Source organism: Dermacentor albipictus, chromosome 2, assembly GCF_038994185.2.
Source record: "Dermacentor albipictus isolate Rhodes 1998 colony chromosome 2, USDA_Dalb.pri_finalv2, whole genome shotgun sequence".
Taxonomy (NCBI): Eukaryota; Metazoa; Arthropoda; class Arachnida; order Ixodida; family Ixodidae; genus Dermacentor; species Dermacentor albipictus.
The window spans coordinates 120,239,024-120,256,305 of record NC_091822.1 but is presented as its reverse complement, the minus strand read 5'-3'; the positions used below and the strand labels follow the sequence as shown (position 1 = coordinate 120,256,305).

The 17,282-nt window shown below is 46.9% G+C and overlaps 2 protein-coding genes across 3 annotated transcripts in view; one reads left to right on the top strand and one right to left on the bottom strand.

Moving 5' to 3' along the window:
* LOC135914717 (chondroadherin-like) overlaps positions 1-17,282 on the bottom strand; it is a 660,669-nt gene that overhangs the window by 435,148 nt on the left and 208,239 nt on the right. The window lies entirely within an intron of this gene.
* LOC135917938 (uncharacterized) lies at positions 3,606-4,463 on the top strand. The gene has a single exon (XM_065451577.2). It carries the CDS (start codon positions 3,606-3,608, stop codon positions 4,461-4,463), a length of 858 nt encoding a protein of 285 aa, XP_065307649.2.

Genomic DNA, 17,282 nt, shown 5'->3' with positions numbered 1-17,282 from the left:
TGAGTGGTCATTTCTTTGTCTCCATTCCATAGTCACCATTCTGCCATCTTCGCGCCGTCATACTCAAACATACGTCGCTATTCTCTACTCGTCTACCATCATCGTCATAACATCGTCATCATACCGTTGTGAATCCATTGTTATCATTCCACCGTTGTCGTATAGCCGTCGTCCCCCCACAGTCGCCACACCATTATAATCACGTCGCCGTCAAACTAGCATAGTGATAATTCAAGAATCGTCAGCAAATTCCCGTTATGCCGTCGTCATCGTCACTATAGCGTCGTCATCCTCTTATCGTGCCACCGTCGTTCTTTTTCTGTGCCCTCATTCCTTCTTTGTCAGTCCATCGCCGTTATTGCGTCGTCATCATGCATTAGTCGTGATGCCGTTGGGGTAGTTCTATCATCGTCATCTCTGGTTCAACATACCGTCATCGTCGTTGCATCGTCACTATTCCCGCATCGTCATCCTATTTTCATCATACCGTCGCCATCATTCCTTTGTTGTCGCCATTCCGAAGCCGTGACACCGCCGTCAAGGTGCCAAACGCATGTTCGAGCGCCACTTGTTTACGTCTCCCAGCAAAAGTCTGTCCGACGTGGTAGAGTGCTCAGTACTGGCAAACGGCCACTAAACAGGAACACTGTTCTTTGAGAACACCAATAAAAGCTTCGGTTAAATCTATTCTCACAGCGCGTAGTATGCGCATATTTCATTTTCTTGTGTTTCCGTTCGCGCTTAGAAAAGCTTCGCACCCTGAAGGGTGCTGCTTTCTCGAATCGGTGAAACGCTAATCCTTAAAGGGCAAGATCGAATTGTTGATGAGGACAAATGAAGGTGTTTTTCTTTTCTTTTTTTGCCTATCATATATTGTGGCAAGGAAACGTCATGACAGCTGCGAATGTCGACACAAAAATTGCACCAACTGAACTTTAGTACATCTCAAACTGTAATAGCTACCAAACCGTCGTCTCATATTTTTCGGTGGGCACCGATGTCTGAAATTACAAAGAGTGTTGTTTGTAGGAGTGTTCTTGGTATTGGTCGGCCACCTCTCTTAATAATGTCTCCAGTATCAGGACTAGCTTGATAAATTATCTCGCAAAAAATTTATTGTAAGAGCTTGTGGCGAATGAGGGCTCAAGTGCTAAGAAATGATACAAAGTTTTAAACTACCGCTTTTCTCATTGGAGGTATGATTAGGTTTTGCTGTTGTGTACAGTGTAGGTTTTTGTACTGCCCTAAAGAAAAGTTGTTAGCAATGGCACAAACCAACATCCTTACGGACGGGAAAATATTTACTCCGAGTCGAATGGGCTTCCGCTGTAGTGGCAGAAAATTGGGAAAATATTTGAGCGCTATACGCATATGGTTAACGAGTCACAGGCATTGCCTAATGAGAAAACTCTCGAAAAACCGTGAACTCAAAAAGGTCAATGCGATACTGGTGACCCTGGAATGAGCACGGGTGTTGAGCTTTATAAGCCATTACATCTTAACTCCAGCGTTGTAATCCTTTAGGAATGGTATGCTCTGTGCGTGTGTGTGTGGGGGGGGGGGGGGTTGCGTTATGCAGCGTTCTTAACGCCATCTTGCATCGTCGTCAGTAAAACTCGGCTAAATGAACTGACCACACAGTGGTAGTTTGTACGAATTTGGATTGTACAATGGCGGTGTTTGCTTTCCATTCGCTGTACGTAAGGATGCCACCATAGCGGCAGTGAACGCAGTGAAATCAAAGTATTACTCAAAAACAGAGAACTGGGCAGGTTGAACTGAACGTTCATTTTATTGACAGCGCTTGTATAGTCGATTTCCAACCTGTGTGTGTCGTTTCTTTTTGTTACTACATGCTGAAGGAACGCAGGGAAGGCAAGGGCAAACGGTGAGTTCTCAAACTCGAGATCCCCGAAATTCAGCAAACATGTTTCGGTCCCCTGGGCGACTCTCCAAGCAACTAACAAGGTATAAACATGCGACAAACAAGCCCAGGCATTCTGGGCTTGCTTGACGCCAGCATTATCACGTGGCTGAAAGCTATTTTGCTTTAAAAATTTTCGGGACCTTATTCACAGAACTTTTTGTCAGTAAGTGGTCTTTACCATTGATTAGCCGTCTTTGCTAATATGTCCAGCACCAGAACTGGCTGCAACTTGATTGAACGAAGAATTTATGGCGTATAAGAACCTTTTGTGATTACTGGCTAAGGTGATAAAGAAGAGAAGATGATCGCTCTTATTCTGGATGGGAAAAAACAGCGCTTTGAGGCTTAGAGGAGGTGTCATCGAAGGTAAGCCGTTGCAAGATATTTGGGCATTTCTAAAGGAACATAAGCATAAGAAGGGGTAGAGGTAATGTATACAGGTTGGCTGGAAACACATACATCGAATGTCAAATTCACGATTTCTTTTCGTTAAGGGTTGCCTACAATTGGCAGCTTCGCTAATGATAATCTTAGGTCAGACGTCATGACTGGCTGGCATCGCTTCTTACGAACGGTTGTATCATCAGAAATTCTTTTTAAATACAGGCCCTAGACTGATGTGCCCTGCACAGAGAGATGGCTAAGAATAGGATTCGGTAGGAAGTAAAAGCTCAGAAACATAGCACATCAAAGGAAACCTAAAAGCAAGAGCACGAGATTGTCCGAGTTTTTCAAAAAAGTTACTTGAATGTAGGAACGTTCATAGAGCCCTGACTGCGCTCTATTGTGACAGACAGCGCAAACCAGTATTATGGGATCATAATGCGCTGGATCGCAGTACCTAGTCGTCAAGGTGGCTTATAGTGTCTGCGTGATTGGCGTCTGTTTGCCCCACAGTGATGCTTAAAAAATGTTGATGCAAAGTTGAATTCGCTCATCATCTAGGCTCGCAACCAAGGGCCCAATTCACAAACCATTTCTTACGTGAGTGCTCACTGCCACTGGTCGGCCTCCTTCACTAACAATAAGTCTAACATCAGAATTGGCTGAAATTTCGCTCTCGTGAACAATTCTAGCATAAGAACATTCCGTGAATACGGGCCCTGGACAACAATGATGCATGGGCTAGCCATAAAAGCAAATGTGGATTACAACAGTGTATTCAAGCCAAGATCGCGTACTTGCACGAAAATGGAATGTTCTTAGCAGGTGCAGCCCCCCTAGGTCTGTGTTCCCACAAAAATTCATACGCTGTAATATTTCGTGCCAGCTAATTCCAACCAATTCTAATGCTCGGCGACAGGGTGGGCTCGGCGACTGCGCATCTGCACAGCTCGCTAAACCTTTTGCTTTTACAATGCAGATCATCACCTTCGCTACTGTGCATTTCCTGCTGCCTACGATAACCTCTGCTGCTACATCAGCTTCGTCGAGGTGCGTGGTCGACTGCCAAGGAAACGAGCCAGCCAACATCCAGGTTTTCCGTACCAGCGATGCTTCATACCCGGACATCCAGCAGAAGAAGTGGCGGCCGGTGGTCCTCAGTCGGGGGTGGCAATCCCCATCGTCAGCAACAGCAACGCAGTCACCAGATATAAACTGTGGGTGGCCAACAACACAGCTTTGTGGGCTCGGCGACTGCGCATCTGCACAGCTCGCTAAACCTTTTGCTTTTACAATGCAGCTTAGTCAACCATACGCTCTCTTTGCTAAAAAATCTAGCAATTATTTCCTGATGCAGTTGCCGAGCCCGCACTGCTGTGCCGCCATTGCTGTCGAATGTGCTCATGTTATTCATGCCTTGCTGATTTTGGCCGGTGATGTGGAAACAAACCCGGGTCCTAACATTCCTGAAAGCCTACTAACCGAATTGCGAAAACTAACCGCCGGTCAGAACCAGCTGATCACTGAAATTCATGGTCTTAAGTCGCAACTTACTTCTACCGATAAAGCAATTACTGGTCTAAGCAAACGAATGAATGATCTTGAGAGTCACTACCAGACGCTTTTGCCCATTCGAAACGAAGTGAATGCAATGCGCACCACGACTGAACAGGCTATTTTTCGCATTTCCGAGCTCGAAGCACGTATCGACGATGCCGAAAATCGCTCACAGCGGGACAACCTAATTTTTTACGGCATTCCTGACCCTTCCAGCTCGGAAACCACTGCCGACTCAGAAAGGTTGATTGTGGAACTTTGCCGCGCTAGGTTGCAACTAACCATCGACCCAAAAGAAATAGAACGTGCACATCGCATCGGTCGTCACTCCGCCAATCACTCTCGCCCCCTGATAGCAAAATTTACTTTCCATAAAACCAAAGTTAACATCCTTTCGAGTGGCCGAAAGCTTAAGGGCACTGACTACAGTATTAGCGAGGACTTTTCGCGATCAGTACGAAATTCCCGAAAACATCTCGTTGCTTTCGCAAAAGGTAGAGGCGTCCCGTTTTCACTCCGCTTTAAGACTTTGTTCATCGGTTCAAGAAGTTACACCTTTGATGCCGCCTCGAGTAGTGTCAAAGAGTTGTCATAGCAGCTACATCACCCCAAACAGAAAAATAACACAACACCGACTTGCTCCAGAGATAGCGCTTCGCTTTCTATAATATACACGAACGTGCGCAGTTTCCTCCCAAAGCGTGAATTGGTGTCGAACATAGTTTCATCTACCGGTAGCAACATACTATTACTAACTGAGACATGGCTGAGCAGCGCCGTTGCTGATAGCGAAGTTCTAGCCGACTTGCCCGGTTTCTGCCTCTATCGGAATGACCGCGCAGGAACCCGTGGTGGTGGTGTGCTAGTCGCTGTTCGTAAGCAGTTGCCATGCTCGCTAATTAACGTCACATCAGATCTCGAGATGTTATGGGTCATAATGCATACCTATCCAAAAAAAGTGCTACTTGGTATCTGCTACAGACCGCCCAGTGCTACTTCTGACTTCTGCCATCAACTTAACAACGTCATGAGCAAACTGGTAACCACCCACCGAAACGCGCAAATCCTGCTCTTCGGTGACTTTAACTTCCCGCAAATAGACTGGCGTACCATACAATCATTCTCGGTATCCGGACACACAGAGGCCAAAAATTTTGTCGATTTCTGCCTCAACTTTAATCTTTCCCAGCTAGTAACTGAACCAACCCGGATTTCGCAGCAAACTGCTAACGTCCTCGATCTCATACTAACCGACCACCCTGACAGCCTTTCATCCATTTCTTATTTACCTGAGATCAGTGATCACAAAGTCATCCATGCCACTTTTTCTTTCAATTTGTTGACACGGGATACCTTTAAGAAAACAACGTCTATACGACAAAGGAAATTACGGAGCTATAACTTAAGCTATGAATACATTCTTTCCTATATTCGAATCAACTTTTCAAGACCATTCCGTTAACAGCAATTGGACACGCTTCAAAAACAAACTAAGTGATCTTGCGCATAAATTCATTCCTAAAGTCACCTTTCGTTCTTGTCAGCAAAAACCATGGTTCACAAAGGCCTTAAAATGCCTAGAAAACAAAAAAAGCGTCTGTATCGCGCCGCCAAACAGAGAGGGCGCCCATGCGCATGAGATAAATATTATGAAGCCGAACAGAGCTACGTCGACGCACTGCGTTACGCTAAACACTCATTTTATCACAATGATCTACCAAACCTATTATTCAATAACCCGAGGCAATTTTGGAGAGTTATAAACGATAGCGAAACGTGCACTATTAAGATAACTAACGAATCGAACGAAATTATTAATGATTCCGATTGCGCCGACGTGTTCAATTCGGCCTTTGCTTCTGTGTTCACTAACGAATCTAATGCGCCTCCCATTTCATCATCGCTTAGTATTGTCAAGAATGGCGAGCTGCGAAACAAGATTGCCACACAGTTACGACAGGGTGACACGACGCGCACCTCTCCCTCTCCGTCGCTGCAGCTGGGAGGCGTTCAAAGAAGCGGCCTTTGCGCTGGAATCCGCCGCCTTCCACCCGCCCCATCGACATTGTGACGGAACTAGTTCGGCGTGTGTGAACAATGATTCCGGAGTTCCCCAACGCGGAGCTGATTTGACACGCATGGACAAGCTGCCGTGGGGACGACGTATTTTGGTGCGTCTCACGCTTCGACGTGTAACGGAACAACGAGCGACCCTCGATCGGCACCGATAGTTCCCGGAACGGCACCCCGCCAACGCCGTCGTCGGGCATCAGAGCGTGGTTGCCTTTGTGTCTGTAAACTGATCTGCAGAGCAGCGGCGAGTTGGTGATGAGTAAACGAACAGTCGCCGCGTCGTAGGACCGGCGGATCGAGTGTATAAAAACTGTGGTTGTGCGAATGCTGAGACACTTCTCTTGAGCAGTCATGTTAGACTGAGTCACTTCTCTCATGCAGTCATGTTGGACTGATACCCTTTTTCTCAAGCAGTCATGTTAGACTGATTTAATTTCTGTAAATAAACCCTTTTTCCTCGTTCTCGATGAGAAGCAGTTCTTCACTTCATCAACGATCTCAGCGTAAATAAGTTGAACGACGGCATGGGCCAGCTACCTTCGAATTCATGCCGCACTCCAATCTTTGCAAAGGACCACGAGCGATGGGATTGAGCCCCCAATCCTGACAACTGGCTGACAGCGGTGAGATGGACTTTGCGACATGGTGCTGTATCTGCGGTGAGTGCTTGGTTTTTGCTTTGACTCTCTAGGCTTCATTTTGTGGTTGTTCTGTTTAGAACAGTAGGGAAGCTAGATTGTTGTGTTAGCTAGGTTGTGTTTTTTTAGCTAGATTTAAAGAGCAGAATCAAGGCAGTAAAGCAGCAGTCATGGAGTTAAGGACACTGCTGAGAGACGAGTTGTTGATTGTTGGTGAGGAACTGGGCCTAGATGTACGCAAGGAAATGCTCAAATCGGAATTATTGGAGCTAATTTCCAATCAGGCCAGTGAGCAAGATATTGAAATGGGATTGGAACTTCTCAAAAAGAGAGAGAAACGGGAAAGAGAAAGAGAAGAACGGGACAGAGAAAAACGAGAGAGAGAGGAACGCGATAAAGATCGCGAGTTAAGAAAAATGCAACTTGAAGTTGAAAATAGACGTTTGGAGTTGTCTCAAGGAAGTGAAGGCGCTCTGGGTCGATCAAGTGAGGCAGAATCGTACCGCATGGACAGGCTATTAAAGCCATTTGAGGTCGGGACCGACATAGGCTTGTTCCTAAGCAATTTTGAAAGGACTTGCGAGAAGATGAACTTCGGCCCGAGTACATGGCCACAGCGGTTGCTGTCTATGTTGCCGTGTGAGGCGGCGGAAGTAATCGCCAGACTGAGTGTGCAGGATGCATATGATTATGCAAAAGTTAAGGCTAGTCTCCTGAAGAAATACCGCCTTTCAGCCGAAGCTTTTCGGCAAAGGTTTAGGAGCACAGGCAAGAAAGATAGCGAGGGCTATCCGGAGTTTGCATATAGCTTAAAGGCCAACCTAGTCGAGTGGCTTAAAAGCGCGGAAGCGTACGACAGCAGAGACATGATCATTGAATGCATGTGTCTAGAGCAGTTATACAAAACCATCCCCCAAGCTGTGAAACTGTGGGTGCAAGACAGAGGTAATGTAAACACTGTGGAAAGGGCGGCTGAATTAGCCGAAGAGTACGCAACCCGTAGAAAGTTGAACGCCGAGGAGGGAAACTGGGACGGTCGAAATGGACCGCGGAAACCATTTCCGTTCAAAAAGGGTGCGCAAACTAGACGATGCGAGCCTGTAGACATGGCGGAAAAGCCCGCAGAAAAGAGCGAGGAGAAACTTAACGGAGAAACCGCACAAAAAGAACAGAAAAGAAAATTCGAATCTGTTAGACCAATTCGCTGTTACAAATGCCACAAACTGGGACATATAGCTGTAAACTGCGAGAAGTCTAGCGTAGTTTTTTCCTTCGTGGAGGAAAAAGATGAGAATATGGAACTTTTAAGTCCATATCTCCACGACCTGCAAGTTAATGGAAAACCATGCCGAGTGCTAAGAGACAGTGCCGCCACGCTGGACATTGTCCATCCGTCTTACGTGATGGTAGGTGACTTCACCGGAGCAGTAGCATGGATAAAACAGGTTGTAGAAGAACACAGCGTGTGTCTGCCCATGGCCAAAGTCAAAATCAGTGGACCATTCGGGGAGCTAGAGACTGAGGCTGCAGTTTCCAAATTTTTGTCGCTGCAGTATCCCTACATCTTTTCGAATCGTTCGAATCAGTTACTGCGTGACAGAGGGCTCAAACTGGGAGAGGGCATAGTACAGGCATTGACCCGAGGCCAAGCTCGTAAGATCGCGGCGCTTTCGGCTGAAAATGCTCAAGCTCCTCCAGCGGAAGCAGAAAAGGGGATAACTTCAATACCCGAATCCGAGCTAGGCCCGAGGGACAAAAGAACAGTTGAGAAGAGCCTGCCAGCTGACCAGCTCAATGAGAGCGTAGCACTAGAGTGTCAGAGTTCTAGCCTGCAGGAAGAGCAAGCAGACGCGCTCACAAGCGAGACAGGGTCGTTATTATCACCGGCCTCAAAGAACTTTGATCAACTCTTACGCGTGGATAGAGAGTCACTGGCAGCTGAGCAAAAGAATGATGAGAGCTTAGCTAAATTACGTGACACAGCTAAAGAAGGCATTGCTAGGCGCAACGTAACGATACATGAGAGAAGAGGATTGTTGTATCGGCATTACAGAGATCGAAAGGGTAGGATTTTAGATCAGTTAGTCATACCTACTAAGTATAGGGAGGACCTTTTGAGTCTTTGTCATGGAAATGGGTGGTCCGGCCACCTAGGCATAAACAAATCAAAGGAAAGATTGCTTATGGAATACTACTGGCCTGGCTGTTTCAAAGATGTAGAAAACTTTGTAAGATCATGCGACGCCTGCCAGCGTTCTGGTAAACCAGGAGAGACTTGGAAAGCTCCACTGAAGGTAGTGCCCTTAATAACAGAGCCTTTCAGACGACTTGTAATAGACACGGTAGGGCCTCTTCCAAAAACAAAATCAGGCTACAGGTACTTGTTTACCATGCTGTGTCCGGCTACCAAGTTTCCAGAAGCAATCCCTTTGAAAGAGCTCAGCTCCACCGAAGTAGTAGACGCGCTTTTGACAGTGTTTGCACGAGTTGGGTTTCCAGCCGAAATTCAGGCAGATCAAGGGTCAGTATTCACGAGCGCACTGACTTCTACATTCTTGCAAAAGTGCGGGGTAAAGTTAATACACAGTTCTGTCTATCACCCTCAGTCAAACAGTGTAGAGAGGTGGCATTCGGTGCTTAAGCGAGTTTTGCGTGCGCTCTGTTACGAGCACAAGGAGGACTGGGAGAACTGTCTGCCGGCAACTTTGTTTGCTTTGCGAACGGCTTCACATGAGGCGACAGGGTTCTCACCAGCAGAACTAGTGTATGGGAGGACACTCCGGTCTCCACTGAGAATGTTAAGAGAGATGTGGGAGGAAAGAGGGGAGAGTCCAACCGTGGTTGAATACATGCTAAATTTAGTGGAACGGCTAAGCGCAACCCAAGAACTAGTCGGAAAGATCATGGCAATAGCTCAAAAGAACACCAAAGCCTATGACGACAAGAATGCGAGGCTTCGTACGTTTAAAGCCGGCTTACGATGAAAGCGGAAAAGTGTAGGTTTGGTTGTTCGCAGGCTACTTATCTGGCCCATGTTGTCGGTCAGGACATGAGACGGCCGGCTGAGCTGAAAATAGCTACGATTGGAGAATTTTCTCAGCCGCGCCCGAAAACGGACCTTCGTTCATTTTTGGGACTTGTGGGGTACTATCAACGGTACATTCCGAATTACTCGCAATTGGCAAGTCCATTAACAGACGCCCTCCGAAAGGGAGCACTGAGTAACGTACACTGGGATAAGGACAAAGAGAACGCTTTCCAAAGTTTGAAAACGCTATTGGTTTCTCGCCCTGTGCTTCGCGCGCCAGACTACAGAAAGGAATTCATAGTTCAATGCGACGCAAGCGACAGGGGTATGGGCGTGGTACTTAGTCAAGTCGGCGACGATAACGAGGAGCATCCTATCCTCTACGCCAGCCGTAAACTAAATGTAAGAGAGGAAGCCTACAGCGCTTCAGAGAAGGAATGCGCTTGTTTGGTTTGGGCCGCCGAGAAGTTGTCGTGTTACTTGTACGGAGCGAAGTTCATCTTCGAGACCGACCACTGTCCTCTGACGTGGCTCAATCAAATGTCACACAAAAACGGCCGCTTGCTCCGATGGAGCCTCACTCTCCAAGAGTACAACTTCTCCGTTAGATATAAGAAGGGAAAGTTGCATAGCAATGCGGATGGTTTGAGCAGGCTAATTTGAATTCTGCGTTTGAGGGTCCCGCCTAAATTTTAGGGTTACTAGTGTTAGCTTTTCTTTAGGCGAAGAAAATCCCCTCTCATTCAGCAGAATTCCCTCCATTAATTGCTGAATTTGTCAGCAGGAATTTGCTTCAGAAATTGGCATAGTGAAATGTAGCATTTTTTTTGTTTCTGCACTTATGTTGTTGTTTTTTTTTTTTTTTTGAAGCCTAGCGAGTCTAAAGTGAGAGCCAATGCACGTCATCTCGGCGCAGAGCCGTGTTGTGGGGTTCATTTTGCAGTTGCCTGTCCTTGTTGGATGTTTTGGGGCGGTGACATCAATGCACAAGTGGTCGCTGCGAGCCAAGACATCAATCCCCCCCCTGACCAGCAGCCGTTCTCTTCCTGCCTAGCGGTTGTCAGCGCTAGACAGTCGAGACTTTCCGGGCCATGGAGGCGCTGTCAAGAATGGCGAGCTGCGAAACAAGATTGCCACACAGTTACGACAGGGCGACACGACGCGCACCTCTCCCTCTCCGTCGCTGCAGCTGGGAGGCATTCAAAGAAGCGGCCTTTGCGCTGGAATCCGCCGCCTTCCACCCGCCCCATCGACATTGTGACGGAACTAGTTCGGCGTGTGTGAACAATGATTCCGGAGTTCCCCAACGCGGAGCTGATTTGACACGCATGGACAAGCTGCCGTGGGGACGACGTATTTTGGTGCGTCTCACGCTTCGGCGTGGCACGGAACAACGAGCGACCCTCGATCGGCACCGATAGTTCCCGGAACGGCACCCCGCCAACGCCGTCGTCGGGCATCAGAGCGCGGTTGCCTTTGTGTCTGTAAACTGATCTGCAGAGCAGCGGCGAGTTGGTGATGAGTAAACGAACAGTCGCCGCGTCGTAGGACCGGCGGATCGAGTGTATAAAAACTGTGGTTGTGCGAATCCTGAGACACTTCTCTTGAGCAGTCATGTTAGACTGAGTCACTTCTCTCATGCAGTCATGTTGGACTGATACTCTTTTTCTCAAGCAGTCATGTTAGACTGATTTAATTTCTGTAAATAAACCCTTTTTCCTCGTTCTCGATGAGAAGCAGTTCTTCACTTCATCAACGATCTCAGCGTAAATAAGTTGGACGACGGCATGGGCCAGCTACCTTCGAATTCATGCCGCACTCCAATCTTTGCAAAGGACCACGAGCGATGGGATTGAGCCCCCAATCCTGACAGTATGAACTCGTCAATGCCAGCCATTGCTTTCAATGCAGACGGTATTTGTGCGATCATTGACAAAATCAAGTGTTCATCATCTTCCGGCATAGACGAGATTAACCCAAAAATTTTAAAAAACACGAAGCTTATTTCTGCAGCCTATTTGTCCTTGATATTTGCCCAGTCTCTTTCTTCAGGTTTCATTCCAGATGACTGGAAAATTGGGAAGGTCGTTCCAGTTCACAAATCAGGTAACAGAAACTCGCCTCTTAACTACCGCCCCATCTCCCTAACAAGCGTCCCCTGCAAAATAATGGAACATGTCGTCTACTCTCTTATCATGAATTTTCTTGACTTGAATCACTTTTTCCATCCCGCCCAGCACGGATTCCGCAAAGGTTTCTCCTGTGAAACACAGCTGGCCATTTTGCTGCACGATGTTCACACTAACCTTGACAGTAACATACAGACTGACGCAATTTTCCTGGATTTCTCTAAGGCCTTCGATAAAGTTCCTCATCAACGTCTAATATTGAAACTTACAAGACTTAATTTGCATCCTGATGTTTTGAATTGGATCATTGAATTTCTTAGCAACCGCTCCCAATCTGTCATTATAAATAATCGCCTATCTAACCCTGTGCCAGTAACATCAGGCGTCCCTCAAGGATCGGTTCTTGGCCCTCTATTATTTTTAATATATATTAATGACTTACTTTCACATGTGTCCTGTAATATCCGAATGTTCGCCGATGATTGTGTCATTTATCGAACTGTACATAACACCAGCAATCAAACAGCCCTGCAGAAAGACCTCACCAACATACTACCATGGTGTGACGATTGGTTAATGAAACTTAATGTACAAAAATGTAAAGTTATGTATTTCACTCGTAGCAGTAATCCCCTGGTATTTCCCTACCAAATTAGAAGCATGCCTCTCGAACTAGCAGAGTCCTATAAATATCTAGGTGTCACTGTATGCAATGATCTATCCTGGCATAAACATATTTCTAACATCATATCATCTGCTAATAAAACACTAGGTTTTTTAAAACGTAATCTCCGCCAGGCACCTCAAAACGTAAAACTGCTTGCCTACAAGTCCCTTGTTCGGGCAAAACTTGAACATGCATCTGCCATCTGGAGCCTGCACCAAACATATCTTATCACCTCACTTGAATCTGTTTAGAACCGCGCTACTAGGTTCATTCACTCACAATATTCGTATGATGTCAGTATTTCCGCACTTAAAACACAATCTGGACTAACATTACTATCTAATCGCCGACGCATTGCTAGTCTTGAGCTCTATAACAAGTTCTTTTTCAGTACCCTTCATCATGCGCCATACATCGTTCCTGCAGCACGCATCTCTCACCGCACCAGTCATCCGCAGCAAGTCGCACGGCCACGTGCCCGAACCACTCATTTTTCCGCCTCATTCATTCCTCGAGCAGCTAAAGACTGGAACGGCCTTCCTGCTGACATTGTTAGCATCACTTGCCTGTCTTCATTCCTGCAGCGTGTGATTGATCACTTTGAATATAACTTATGAAGTGTACCAAATGTGGAACTTATGTTAAACCCACCCCTTATGTAATACCCCCTCCGGGGGTCTTTAAGGACAATAAACTGAACTGAATTATTAGCGAAGAAAACCTGGAGCCGATTTAACGAAGGTTTTTTGTTCGTAAGAACCTTTTCTGATTGGTCGGCGGCCTTCATTGATATGTTGGCTGTCCCTATTGGATTATTCTTCTTACGAACTTTACTAGCGTCAGAACCTTTTCTGAGAACAGGCTCTGGGCAATGAAAAATCACTTCCGGATTAAGAGCTTTGTGAACTGCGCCCCTAATATAATCTTTTCGGTACCAACAACGCATGCGCATTACCTCTGCTTCACTTGCAGGGGGGTTAGGCTTTTGGGCTGTTGAGCGGTGCTCTATGTGCTGCAGTCAGCCACAGGCTGAAAAAAGATTATCTAGAGGCCACAAGTCAAACCTATAAAGAGCGCCCAAAAATAAGCACCTATATCAGGAAGCACGTCGTGAAGTGCGCTTAATAGCTAAAGTGCGTGGTGACACGACGCTCGTGTCTTCGGATTGGCCCTTCACCTCACGTGACACATTTTGGAGCCTCGCACCTGTCCTCAAGTTTCGCGGCGCTTCGTTCAGTAGGTGCCACCGCGCAGGCCTAATCAAGTGGCCGGTCATGAAGGCTGCCAAAGAAGTGCTCGAACCACATCTTGCCGACAGTGCGGTGGCTTTGCGATGGCTAATAGAAAGTGACGGGTTGAGAACCATGGTGAACCGACACCTTTATCCATCTGACAAGAGGCTATCTTCTTCTAAGATCGTCAGTTTTCTATACATTGTCGCAGATCTCATGGGGTAATTTTTGTTAAGAGCAATCTATCATCCCTCCAACCTTCCTTTGTTTTGCATTCAGAGTACGCTGTACTTTCTTACAAGAACAGAGATCCTCCGTTCGCTCTCAAGCGACTTCACCTACCGAGTCTCCACTGATTTGTGCCTGCAAAAAAAGACAAAAAAGTTCGTTCGTTTCTCATCTGAAGCGCGATGCTTCTCTGGCTGTCCTCCCATCTCCACCTTCGCTCGTCCACGCTTTGATTTGAAGACGGGTGGCACGGACGTGGCATGTCATTCGCTCTGCCTCCAGGGAGGCGCGGATGCTCATACGCAGAGCATCCGCGCCTTCCATGCGCCAATGTTAAAGCCGCCTCCTTATTTTTTTTTCTCTTTATACCTTTTTTTCTTGTCTCTTGGCCTCTAGAAAGCGCCGGTGGTTTCACCACTACCGTTTGTTCCTATGGCTTCGCAGCCGTTGTGTGCTCTTGCGCTGGGCTTCTTTTCTCCCTCGTGGACCGTCGAGCTGCGGTGTCAGAGGAACGATGGGCGTGAACTTCCGACACAACGGCAGCGACTGCTTTGGCTGCCGTCCCTGGCTGTAGAGGGACTAGTTTCTTGCGCTGTTGTTGTCTTCGTTGTTCCTGTCCGTTGAGACCGTGATTGCTTCTCTTGTTCGTGTTCTTGTTCGGCCTCTTACAATGGTTCATTCTTCTGTTTGTTGCTTTTTTTTCTTCTTTTTTAAGCTGGTACCAGCCCGCTGTCCTTTCTTTTTCTTTATTAAGAATATGTAAGAAACTCCTGACGCAAGAGGACTGTACCGGCTGCTTTTTGTTCCGTAGTAAAAGTGGAAGTGTTTTTTAAACGTTGGCACACGAAAGGTAATAAACGGCGGGGAAAAATGAAGATATATGTTTGCGACAACAATCTTCATTCATTGTTATGCTACGTTGCTCAAGTTTCGCTCTCTTACGATTTATATGCAGTGGTTTGCAAAGGGTGTCCCTGTGGCCTTCGGCGTAGACGAGACATTTTCTGGAGCCACGAAGCCCTTGCTCATAGATGAACCTCTCAGTTACAACACTCCCCTTCTTCGGTGACTACCCCATCCTGCCAAATGAACGCGTGTGCAGCATGAAGCGAAACAAACTTGAACAGGCATGCTGAAAAAAATAAAATATATATTCCTACGTAAGAATAGCGATGGCGGACAGCAGACACGTCGCCAGTTCCTGCACTTACCAAAATTATGATTGCTGAGTTGGATAAGCAGCTATCGCCATAAAAAAAAATGGCTGTGGCTTAGGTAAGGTTAAGCCCAGGATGCGAAGCATACTAGCCTTTATTTTAGTTGTTGAACCACTGTTTAGCCTGGTGAACTGCTGTTGCTTGGCTATATTTGGTTCGGCTAGACGAAGAAACAACTCATGCATTACTTCTTCGCCTTCAAGAGTGGAACGCGACAGCGTTCCCGTCGACCCGCCAAGGGGTGTAAGACAATGGGCTACAGGGCAGCGACTACGCGCCCCGCATTGGACGCGGTGAGCGTCGAGCAAAGCAGCGTTCGGCGCGGCAACGAAATGTGCGCCTGAGCAAGAGACGCACGCCTTAGAAACAGCGCGTTTCTAAGGCAACACCGCATTCACTAGAGGCGCTTTTGTACCGCTTTGAAGCGTTGTACTCGTGGCTCAGTGGTAGCGTCTCCGTCCCACACTCCGGAGACCCTGGTTCGATTCCCACCCAGCCCGTCTTGCAAGAGTTGAGCCAAAGCCACTTCTCCTCTGTCGTGACGTCACGGTGTCACGTGATTTCATGGTCACCGCCGCGCCTGAGGAGCTGGGTTGAGCCCTCGTAATATGCTTCGCATAAAAATGAAATGGAAACCCAAGCATGCTTTCTCAACAACCTACGAACCACTGCGCCACGAATGCGCTAACGGCGTTTGAAAAGCAAGGAGTGGCAGCACTACACAGATGATGACAAAAGAGAAAAAGAAACAGAACGTGCGCTTTCTCATTTAATGTGTGCCCGTTTGTGATGCACTGTCACACCACCACGGATGTTTACAAACTCGACCAGTTTTCTAGCCCAAGGCGACAAACTGCATACGCCTTTTTTCTCCACGTTCTTTGTGCTGGAGCAAAACATTTACACGATGTTGTCTAACAGGCAGGCTGAATATAATCATCTGTTGATGTGCACAATAGTACTGCTTGTTTTGTAAACGGGTTAGGAATAGACATTAGCACTGCTTGGTGTCACTATAGCCACACATTTAGGGGCCTCGGCGATAAGGACCACTTCTGAAGGTAGGTTATTTAGGCGTAAGTTTTTTCATAGCATTTATAGTATGCGTTGTCTCAGCGCCCCGATACCAGTAAGGTCTTTCGCGGTCACGTTTATATGTCATCATCGTTGGTCATATGGCAATTATTCATACTAGGGGTCCTATGACGTTCAACTATTCCAATCAATTCTTAATCCGTTCTCCTGACGTAAAATTTACGTAACCGCCGACGCAAGCACCGGGCGGTGATCTGCAGCGTTGTCTGAACAGCTCAATCAAATGACCAATCAATCAATCAATCAATCAATCAATCGAAAGTCACCTCCTCGTTTAGAGGAGGTCACTTTTGTTTGCTTTAACAACGAATAACACTGCCCAAATTGGGCGCTTTTTCTAATCTAACTGGATGATAAGAGGCGAGGAGCACGCTCATATGGAGAGGAATTCGACAAGGCTGAGTCAGCGCGGTGAAAATCAATAACCGGATGAAGAGGGTGGTGCAAGCGTCGGCGATAGGTCCGCTTCCCCTTACTATATTACGGTGGCTAATCGAAAATCGCAGCGGCGTGCAACGGAAGGCTAAGAGTACCGCTAAAACAGATTCTCAACAATCAGAAGTTGGCAGAGCGAACGTATATACGTGCTGAAGAGACTCGCTAATGTTATGCTGGCCGGCAAAAAGCTTATTATACGTAAATAAATTCGTCCTCTCCGACAGATGCCAATGTCTGAGCGATCGGTGGGCAGCATCTTCTATTCCTTTCGGAACGGGGCAGCATCCGGATATCCAGAGAAAATCCAGTTTTTTTTTCGGCATAATAATGCATCTCTAGTGCCTACATGTCATTTTTACGCGGACCTTTTTCGCGGTCTTGTGACGTCGCGTGACAGACAGGCGAAGTTGGCGCTGCCCGAAAAGTTTTGACCAATAGCAGAGGGCTAATGGCGAAAAGCGGCAAATCAGAAATAATTATTTTTTCTTTTGTTCGGTCTATCCGTTAATAATCAGTGTGTACACGCCATATCAGATGGTGAGCTATTGCGATTTTCATGACGTTGCGTGACGGACAGGTGAAGTGGGGCTGGCCCGACAATTTTTTTGACCAATTGTAGAGATGGGATCGCAGAGTTGGAATAGAAAAGTTTAGAATAGCTTTATGTTA

Coding starts and splice junctions, on each gene's coding strand:
- LOC135917938 (XM_065451577.2), top strand. CDS start 3,606: ATGCAGCTTAGTCAACCATACGCTCTCTTTGCTAAAAAATCTAGCAAT.